Source organism: Pteropus vampyrus, unplaced genomic scaffold, assembly GCF_000151845.1.
Source record: "Pteropus vampyrus isolate Shadow unplaced genomic scaffold, Pvam_2.0 Scaffold290, whole genome shotgun sequence".
In the NCBI taxonomy this organism is placed as follows: Eukaryota; Metazoa; Chordata; class Mammalia; order Chiroptera; family Pteropodidae; genus Pteropus; species Pteropus vampyrus.
The window spans coordinates 223,506-234,186 of NW_011889071.1; the positions used below are offsets into that span (position 1 = coordinate 223,506).

The following is a 10,681-nucleotide window of genomic DNA, read 5'->3' on the forward strand; positions in this document are numbered from 1 at the left end:
AAGAGATGGATTAGGAAAAAAACCATCCCGCCAGCTAGGAAGTGGCGACCCCGTGGGAAGTCGTGTCTCAGCTGTGGCTGAGAGTGTGAGCGTGCAAGGTCATGCACAGCCATGAGCCTGCCTTCGCATGGGTGGAAGGGTCAAAGGTGCCATATCTGCGTATTCTAAGAAATTCTTCGCCGGAAAAATCTCTGCGGCCGCCTCAGCGCAGTGGTTCCCTGGGAGCCACGCTGTCCGGCGTGAACCGCTCTTAACCCGCCTCCCTCGTTCTCACCGCTGATGAGCAGACACGAGCTCGCGATTCTGACCTCCGAGGCAGACGTGGAGGCTCCAAACTGCACGGAGAATCCTGAGTGAGAGGCAGCAGAAAACCAACGCAAGCGCCCCCCACTCCGAAGTCATCGACACTGTAGATCAGACACAGACGGGAACCGGAGGATCGATTTAAAGACATTGCCTAGGGATAAACAGAATGCCAAATAAGACGTTCGGAATTTCAGTATTTACTAAAAGAGATTCTTTTTCTTTATCTGAACTAGAAGAATATTCAGAGTGAGATCGAGCAAGCTTTTCTACTTGCTAGGATGCCGTTTTCCCCAGTTCTGGGCCAAAAACAACTGACGTGACCTTCGCTCTTCCCCTCTCTTACCTCTGCAGGCCAGATGGCGACTTCGTGTCGGCACTCAATGGCGGAAACGTGAAAGGCCTTGAAGGGAGCTCTTCGGGACACTTACCAAAGTTCTGCCACGAGTGCGGGACCAAGTTCCCCGTGGACTGGGCCAAGTTCTGCTGTGAGTGCGGCGTCCGGAGAATGGTCCTGTGACGGAACCCGGGAGGGACAGCTAAGTCCACGGCGCGGTGGCCCTTGCTGCTTCTAGCTCCCGCGCCGCCGCTAGCTATTTTGTGCTAAAATTGTTCAAAACACTTTTTTCAGCCGTTTTTGGAGCATAATCCTTTGGCCATGTAACGTGCGTGCGTGTATATGTACATAGACTGTATATAGTAAACACCGACACCCACACAGTGCCGCTGCGGGGCGCGTCACTCACCTGTCAGAAGATGATCGCAAGGACATCGTTCACGTAGGTGTTTCTTCTGTGCCGTTGTTGTTAAAGCACATTAAGTAAACATCTCCAAACTCTCAAACCCCAGTGCTCAGCCCTTCATGCTTTAGGGTCAATGTTACTTTGAGCAAAAAATCAGAATAAACATTTTTGTTATTTGTGCCTGTTTTCAGACAGTGTGTATCTTAGTACATGGGATGCTCGGAATTTTGGAATGGAAGAGAATATTTTTAGTTACAATTAGTTATGTGAGGTCATTTTCATGTCTAGCTCTTCAACAACTAATTTTTTAAATATTAAAAAAAAAAAAAAACCCTAAGGTCTGTGTTACCCTTTACTTAGTGTATGATTAATTATATAATTTAAATATCTTTACTCATTATCTGAAGATGTAATTATGCAATTTCCTTTGCAGAGGCGCAGGCTGATAATACAAATGTATCCCATTCTAGTTATAATTGAATGATTTTTTTTACCTCTGTATTATTTGAAAGGATATTCTTTTTACTTCCAACTGCATCTTCGAATTTCAGTTTTTTCCTTCTTTTCTATAACCTCATGTGTAGAATAATTTTAATTTACTAGTTCATTTTTTGCAAAGCTTGAAAATATAATTATTTAATATAAGATATGAAAATTTCCTTCAAAACCTTCCATGTTTATTTCTATGTATCCGAATGTAGAATATAAAGTATTTTATTGGATTTTAAAACAAACCACCTTACCTAATAATAATTTTGATAAATAATCATTACTGCAGGACACGGAGGTAAAAGGATTCGAATTTTAGTCCTTTGAAGTATAGTCAGATGTAGTTAAGAGTACATTAAGAGAATATCTGATTTCTCCTACTCGTATTTTCTTTTTAGTTTTTAATGTTGAAACACCATTTACGTCACAATAAAAAGCCACTGAAAATGCCTTGCTTTAATGTATACCTGACTTATTATGTACTTAAACATTCACAACAGTTTAATTATACTCTCTCTTTAGCTTTGGCTAAAACAGTTTTTAATCATTGTCACACTCAGTATAACCTAATATTTAGTATTAAATCTTGTTGCTTGTGTAGCCATTTCAGTGATTCAGTAGTCGTTCCTGTTGAATCATACCTAACAGCTTCGATCACATTATAAAGGTACGAGCAGATCTGTCATAGGCAATTTCTAGCTTCTCGTTTGTGATTCCGATCAACTGCAAGGATCAACGTAGAAATTTGTGGCTTATATTTTCTTTGAAATTCATTTATGCTTATACTTTATAATTTTATTCATTTGTTTTATTTTTTCATTTAGGCAGGGGATAGAAACTTAATGGTAATGAGAATTGTTCTTTTATTTACATTGCAGTTTCTATCCTGGCTTTTTATTAATCTTTTTTTCTGGTGGTTTTTATTCAGTCATATTGGTCAAAAGAAAAAATAGGAGTCTAGAATAAGCTATAATAAATTTAGGAGGATAATGTACAATTAGTGTTCCATTTCATTAATTTATGTTCTGTCCTAATTGTTATAAATCACATGAAGAACTTTTGTTTTACTGTTTTCTTTCACGTGTTTTTTAAGATCACGTAACTTTTTGTCTGCCCGAGGAAAGGGTGGATAAATGAGCTTAAAGAAATTGGCACGTGTTTGATTCTCACTGAATTTTATAGTAGCAAGCAAATGTTATAATGTACTACATGGAAAATGAATTCATAAAAAAATCATCCAATTCGAGAACACAGAGATTATTATAAATAGTAAGTAGGTAAAATATATTCACGAATTATGAAACATGTTATGACAATGTATTTAAATGCATTTTTTATATTACTTGCATATATTCTCACATTGATTTGTTGTGCAATAGTTCAAATTTTAAGATATTTTCCAAAATCTATGCATCATTTATGTTTATTTATTTTCACGAGTATTTGCCAGTGTGGTAGAATTTTAAAAAGATTGTAAGCATTAATTAAAATGTAAAAACTGCTTATATATTATTCTGAAAGTTAAGCTTGGAAAAAGTAAGGTTATTATGACTGCTGTTGTCTTGTTCACTCTGTTTTTTTTATTACAAATAATGTCTTCCTTTTTGAACCTATTCAATAAAGACATGAAACAAAAAAGTGCTAGTTGGTTTTCATTGATGTCTTTTAGCCAGACATAGTAGAAAAATAGGAATACACAGAAATATAAAGAAAATATTTGAAGTCAAAATACAGATTTTTTTAAATAAGAGAGATCTTTTTGACTTTTCGTGCCATCAGCTATTCAAGAAACGATTACTTTTTTATTTGTTTTTGACCTCAAAGTATTATAAATGTTTTTTCACTAGATTCTTAAGACATAGAAACATTCTCTTCATAGCCAATAAAATTTAGCAATTGAAAACATTAGTGAATTCCAGGTTTATAAGAAACATGGATATTTCTAATTAGATAATAGACAGTTTAATGACAAAAAGTATTTTTGCTGAACAATTAATGATTTAGACCATCATGTATAAAATTTTCAACAGGAGTTATCTCGTGAGAATATGGTAAGATTAGACATGTTTAACTTTTGCTCCATGTTCCTTAGGCTAAAGGTGAATACTACCATGAGACACAGAGTCAGCAGAGCTCTCGTGTCTGTCTGCACTGCACGTACATGTATTTTATACAATAAGTGTATTTTGAGTACACAGCTACACAGTCAGCAGAGGTCTTGTGTCTATTTACCCTGCAGGTACATGTATTTTATACAATAAGTGTATTTTGAGTACACAGCTACACAGTCAGCAGAGGTCTTGTGTCTATTTACCCTGCAGGTACATGTATTTTATACAGTAAGTATATTTTGAGTACTAATAGGATGATTTTTCCAACTGACTATATTAGCTAATAGAGCAGTAGAGGATCATTAGAACAAAGTTTATGATAACCACACTCATTTTTAGTCTCATTTAAAATTTTTCAGTTAAATATTATTGTCAGAATACTCAATTATATACCATCCAGCTTGGCTTATATGTGAATTTCTTTCTTACCACTAGAGGGTGTTTTTGGATAATATTCTCACCATCTTATTTTAAAGCCCTCTCGGAAATATAGGCATGATTTTTTTTTTTTTTTTTGGAAAACGTAATTACAGAGATTTATAAGAGGTAGTTTTTTGTTGTTGTGATTTTAATAACCCATATGCTGATTTCTTAGGAACCTGGTCTAGCTCATTTTGGGCACCAGCGTGCTCAGAATTGATAGAAATATTGAATATTTACCTCAATAATTTGTTAGCAAAATTATATATCTCACATATTACTCATGCATATTACCAAATACTCCTGTACTATGGCTTTAGTATTTCACCTTAGTCGTACGACAGATAATCTTTAAGATAAGGATTTTTGTTTTCGATCATCCAGACTAGCTTAATATATGAGAGTGACATCTATTTAAACAGAAGTTAAGTGGTTAGATCAACTAATGTAAGATGCACAAAGCTAAAGCTTTATACTTAGCATTTAAAATATGCTTTATATGGCCTCCGTTCCATGAAGTGCTAAGAATCCAGAGAAATAAGAGGTGATTAAGATTCTGCCCTAAAGTGGATATAATTTATTTGGAGAAGCTAATATGTAAACAGATGATTACAACATAGGACAGAAAGAAGGATTTCTTTTAATAGAACTTTATTATAAAGGAACCCACAAAATGCCATAGAAGTGTCGAAAATGGCGCTTCTTTCTTATCACGAGCTCTACGGCTGACCGTTTTCTATTTCCTATTTGTCTTCTCCGTCTCGGTGCTTAGGAGGGAGTCTGGAAGGAGGTGAATGACGACTGCACTACCGTCCATGGGGGAACGGCAAGGGAGTCTGCGCAGCGTGGCCTGTCGGAGCTGTGAAATGTGGCCGCTTCGACTGTCTCGATGACCCAGCGACAGCGGCATCGGGTAAATTACTGTTAATCCCATTGCTCCATCTTCTCTTACAGTGCTCTCTGCACCTTCTCTGTCCTCTCTCTCTGCCCAAGAGCCTCAGTTTCTGTGCCTCTGTTGACTTTCTCGGGATGCACTGGGACTAGCGCGTTGCCAGTCGTGCTGAGCGTTGGTGAGTGTGCTCAAGGAAATGCTGATTTTATTCATCAAATCAGCAATCTTAAATTATAATAAAACTGAAAACGGCTATGGGGCGTTAAGATGAATGACCTTATCCGCTGACGGTAGAAATAGAAATGGATAATACCTTTTTCAAAAGTTGGCTATGTTTATTTTTAAAGCCTTTAAAATATTCACGCCTAATAACCCAGTGATTTTATTTATAAGATGTACTTCTTGAGGGACTGATCACAAATATGGAAAAATATCTATGCGAGCACATGTAGTAGCACTATTATGGGTCTCGTGTACCTTCTTGATTTTATGTTCAGTGAAGGATCGGATTGTGGCACAGTATTAAAAATCGTGTCTTAAAAAAGCCTGTTGGATCACTAGTCATTAGGGAAATACAAATTAAAACAACGGTGAGGTATTTCTTCATGCCTGTTAATGGCCATCATCGAAAAGATGCCATAACAAGTGCTGGTGAGGATGTGGAGAGAAGGGAACCCTCATGTACTGTTGGCGGGATTGTAAACTAGGACAGCCACTGTAGAAAACAGTGCGGAAGATCCTTAAAAAATTAAAAACAGAACTCCCTTACGATCCAGCAATACCACTTCTAGGAATATATTCAAAGGAAAAAATAAAAAGCACTAATTCAAAAAGATGTTTTCACCTTCATGCTCATAGCAGCATTATTTACATCGGCCAAGACATGGAAGCAATCTAAGTGTCCACTGAAGGATAAATGGATAAAGTTGTGGTAGACATAAACAACGGAATATTACTCAGCCATGAAAAATGAGGATACATTTGTGACAACACAGATGGACCTGAAGGCATTATGCTAAGTGAAATAAGATGGAGAAAGAGAAATACTGTATGATCTCATATGTGGAATCTAAAAAAAAAAAATCGGACCGGTCACTAGACACGAGGGTAGGAGGGGTGGGGGGTTGGAGGAAGGCGTTCTAAGGGTATAAACTTCAGTCATAAGATAAGTAAGTCCTGGGTACGTGACGTGCAACATGGCTACCGCTGACTCTGCTGTGTGATACACAGGGAAGTTGTTGTTCAGAGCAAATCCATCAAGTTCTCATCGCAAGGAGAAACTTTTTTGCCTTTTTCTTTTTATTATATGAGAAGGTGGATGTGAGCTGAACCTAATGTGGTAATCATTTCATAATATATGTAAATCAAACCATCATGTTGTATGCCTTAAACTATACAGTGACGTATGTCGATTATGTTCCAATAAATCTGGAAAAAAACCCTGTTGAGATGTGTGAAGTGAATCTGACAATGTTAATACATAGGTCGTTTATTATCAAAGGAGAAACATTATCCAAAGTAAGCAATTTGTCTGTAATACTGTATGAAAATATTTTTATATACAGATATAGTGTCAGAATTAAATATACACATTCCATTCATTAAAAGGCCAACATATATTATTCTCTTAAAAATATACTTCCCAAATTGCAAACTCATTTAGACTAGTTTTATTATACAGACATGACAGAAGAAAATCAGTACTGCGGTTTAGCATCCTTAGAACAGGTGACTTTTGTGAAATGATTCTTTATTTTCATTTTAAAATATCTGCTATGCCATTTATTGGAGGCACCACGCTATGCATTCATGGTTAATTACATCTCCTGATACCTCTCTATGGACTCCTTTATGCTGCAGCTTTAAGACGTATGATTCTTGTCCGCCTGGGTATTACCCACATCTCACTGTTAACTGTGAAACATTTCCAGCACAGAAGACAATTTCCACTCTCAATGCAGTATACTCTTGCAGAGTGAGTCATAAAATTATTTTGATAATAAAGCAATGTTAATTTTTAATCCTCGGAACCTTTATATACTTCACAGATTTTATGTCTCCTTCTGGAATTCCTTAACAGGTTTAAAAGGTGTTATTGCAACTAATACCTTACATTGTCTTATAAAACTGACACCAGCTGATACATATCCACATCCATGTGAAATAGTCCGCTGATAGTCCGGTTTCCACCGTTCATGCCCATCTTCTAGTACCACAGTATTTATTTCTCAATTGCTCTCATCCGTTTTTACCGGGATACATTCAGAAACTTCTAGGAGGCATTCCACTCCCAAAAATTGCGTGAGCACGAAGATTCTTGAAGGATACACCTAGAGTTCACATGTTCTTATACTGTCCCTCCATAGCTTTCAATGCTCTTTAGTGCCACTCAGAATTTTATTCCAACAGGTTTTTATCTTTTCTAGTAGTATCTTTAGGAAACACATTTCATCCAGTTTTTTCTGTTCCTTTAAAGATTTTTTCTCTTCCTACAGAAATATATAAAAAAAAGTTTTAAGCTCACACTTTTATAAAAGTACACATTTTAAAATAATCAACCTTTCATTACCATCCTGTGAGTTTATACTGAAAATTGGATGTAATGGAAAAGAGAATTTTGCATGATATTTTCAAACTAGGACTTCTAACGATAGTTGATAATTGATGTATAGGAACTTCAAGGTCGTTGTGGTTTAAGATTTAAAATTCATTATAGAGCTATGTCAGGTGGCTGCCATTTTCACCACTGCAGTAGTGGACATAAAAACGCTGTTTAACCTTTCGTGAGAAAGATATTTCTAGATTACTCGATTAAGTTTTTTAACATGGAAAAAAAAATGTATCTTTTGTAGAAGGACTAGTTAACACTGAAAATATCCAGAGTATTTTGGCAAAGAAGGTTAATAAGGATCCACCTGACTTCACTGTGCCCCAAGGGCCACCCCAACAGTCTGGTCATCACTAGAGCGTGGAGGACACCTGCCCTAGAAGCTAGTTTTCAGTTCCTGACAAGAATCTTAAAAAGTGATACCTGTACAGCCTATGGAGTGGAAAAGATTCCGAACATGGGACAGACATATGGGGGTACGGCTCTGCATAGACTCAGTTATAGTCCTGTGAGCCCCTGGGAAGTGGGGCGAGTATGGGGTGGGGTCATTCTTTATTCAGATAAGCAGTTATTGGCCAGGTATGGTGCTCAGTGCTTTCCATACATTGTTTCATTTTATCTGCTGAACCTTATGAAATGGATGGCTTTGCCTCTTTTCACAGACGAGGAAACGGAGCTGCAAAATGGACGAGCTGCCACGGTCACGTGTCAGGTAAGTACAGTGACTGCGTCGTGAGCCCGTCTGTCCTATTTTTAGTTTAGTCACACATTTGGATCTCTGTTAGTTATACATTCAGTAACACTAACACATAGCTTTTACGTAATCCATTTAAAAGATCAGACAACAAATTTCAAAGGTAAATATAAAGGAGAATTTCTCTTTTTTGTTTTTAATGAGCGTCCCAGGACATATTTAAAAAAAGTGCACATTGAGGTTCATGTCACTAAGCAGATTTTAAATATATAAATGTGAAAATTTAATGACTTTTCTCTGAGACCAAGATCGAACATTCATTAAAAAGACAATTTCACCTCTGGGAGCAAAAGTATTACCTGCTTTTTTAAAACTTTCCAAATTTTCTTAGCCAGAAGCTCTCAATGTATTTATATGACTCATGTATTCATTTTAACTTCTCCGTTTCAGGCGGAATTCTTAGGTTTCCTGAGTCTCACTCGCCCTGCTTCTTGCTCTAAGAGGAGTAAGGAATTTCCACGGTCCCATGTATCTCCTGGTCAGATGACATTGTGACAGTAATGGAAACGTGAAAGAAGACCCCAGCACTCCTGTGGACCAGGTGTGTTCATTTTTACATGTCCCATCCTAATTAATATTTATATCATTTTAACGTTTAATCAAATTTAGATAGTCTGTTTTACATTCATAAATATATTCTGTGTTGCTGTATAATTGTATACAATGATACCTAATAGTATGTGTAAACATAAATATAGAATATTCATGTACTGTTATACACGAGACATGATATATAGTATATATGGTATATATATGGATTCCCGTTTTTAATTTGCATTTCTTTACTACCTAACAAGGATGGCTTTTTTCCTCCATATGCTTCTTTTCTAGTTTATTTTCTTCTATATAGTTTATTTATGTCTTTTGCCTATTACCTAGCGATGTTTCAATTCAGTTGCTTTTTTAAAAAAATCAGTGCTCTGATATATCCCCCAGCTTCTTTTATTTAAAAACAGTGGATTTTTTTGAAAAAGCAATTTAAAGGGATCTAATTGCTAAGGAATACTGCCTTACTCTTTTTATTAACATTATAATGAGTATTTTCAAAACCAACCATAAGAAAGAAAATTCAAAGAGAAACATTAAGGAATTAAGTTGAGTAAAAAGCTGATAAAGAAAGAATATTATACAGTTATTCTCACCAAATTCTTAGTGGGTTGGGCTTCACCCAAGGAAGGTTGTTTTTTTTCTTTTTCCTTAAAAACAAAGTTACATTTACAACATTGATTATTAATTTTTATCACTCCTTTCATTAATATAACTGTTAATTTGCATATTACTCTCAGCTCATCTGATCTGTTTAAGAATCTACTTTAGATTATTGATTGTTAGTATAGCAGAACACTAATTCCATTTAGAAATGGAATACAGGCATACCTCGTTTTATTGTGCTTCGCTTTATAAAACGCTTCAAAGATCCTGCGGGTTTTTTACAAATAAAGATTCGTGGCGACGCTGCATTGAGCACATCTGTCAGCGCCCACAGTTCTCCAGGGTTTGTTCACGTCGTATCTCCGTGTCACATTTTGGTAACTCTCTCAATATTTCAAATTTTCCATTACTGTTCTATCTTTATGGTGATATGTGACCAATGATCTTTGATGTTACTATCGTAGTTGTTTTGGGGTGCCACAACTGCACACGTACAAGACAGTGCGTGTAATTGATAAGCATGGCGCATGTCGACTGCCCCCCAGACCAGCATCCCCAGCCCTCTTCCCTTCCTCGGTCTCCCCAGTTAACTGCCCTGCAGCTGCCTCTGTGTGTTCAGTGAGGCAGAGTTGCATCTCACTTTAAGTCAAAAGCTGGAAACGACTAAGCTTGGTGATGGGACGTGTCGAAAGCCGAGACAGGCCGAAAGCTAGGCCTCTTGCGCCAAACAGGCAAATTGTGAAAGCAAAGGACAAGTTCTCGAAGGGAATTGAAAGTGCCACTCCAGTGAACACATAGTGACAAGAAAGTAAAATGGCCTCGTAGCTGACGTGGAAAGCATTTTAGTGGTCTCAGTAGGTCAGACCAGCCCGACACTCCCTTAGCCAAAGCCTAACCCGGAGCAAGGCCCTGGCTGTCTCCCGCTCTGTGAAGGCTGAGAGGCGAGGAGGCCACAGGAGAGAAGCCAGAAGCCAACCTCCTGCTAGGGGCTGATGCAACGGGTGACTTTAAGTTGAAGCCAGTGCTCTGTTACCATTGAGAAAATCCTAGGGCCCTTAAGAATTATGCTAGATCTTCTCTGCCCATGCTCCCTAAATGGAACAGCAACACCTAGGCAATGGCGCATCTGTTAACACCGTGGTTTTCTGAGTATTTTAAGCCCACTGTTGAGACCCACTGCTCAGGAAAAAAAAGATCCCTTTTAAATTA

The 10,681-nt window shown here is 37.2% G+C and overlaps 2 protein-coding genes and 1 long non-coding RNA gene across 9 annotated transcripts in view; 2 read left to right on the plus strand and 1 right to left on the minus strand.

The window, feature by feature from the left end:
- Positions 1 to 3,173, plus strand: part of ZC2HC1A (zinc finger C2HC-type containing 1A) — a 38,038-nt gene extending 34,865 nt beyond the window's left edge. For all 4 annotated transcript variants that reach the window (XM_023521073.1, XM_011376252.2, XM_023521072.1 and 1 more), the window contains one exon: positions 658 to 3,173. In XM_023521073.1, coding sequence (XP_023376841.1) covers positions 658 to 823 — 166 coding nt within the window. In that variant the 3' untranslated portion in view covers positions 824 to 3,173. The remainder of the gene's footprint in view (positions 1 to 657) is intronic.
- Positions 3,174 to 4,365: 1,192 nt separating this feature from the next.
- Positions 4,366 to 10,681, plus strand: part of LOC105302951 — a 31,206-nt gene continuing 24,890 nt past the window's right edge. For 2 of the 3 annotated variants that reach the window (XR_002776463.1, XR_002776464.1), the window contains exons 1-3: positions 4,366 to 4,979; positions 8,229 to 8,278; positions 8,711 to 8,861. This is a non-coding gene — a long non-coding RNA (uncharacterized LOC105302951). The remainder of the gene's footprint in view (positions 4,980 to 8,228; positions 8,279 to 8,710; positions 8,862 to 10,681) is intronic. The other variant, XR_896881.2, reaches the window with a different exon arrangement.
- The window catches only part of IL7 (interleukin 7), a 38,637-nt gene continuing 34,387 nt past the window's right edge, over positions 6,432 to 10,681 (minus strand). For both annotated transcript variants that reach the window (XM_023521076.1, XM_023521075.1), the window contains exons 5-6: positions 9,463 to 9,516; positions 6,432 to 7,447 (exon numbers count right to left, since the gene is read on the minus strand). In XM_023521076.1, coding sequence (XP_023376844.1) covers positions 7,328 to 7,447; positions 9,463 to 9,516 — 174 coding nt within the window. In that variant the 3' untranslated portion in view covers positions 6,432 to 7,327. The remainder of the gene's footprint in view (positions 7,448 to 9,462; positions 9,517 to 10,681) is intronic.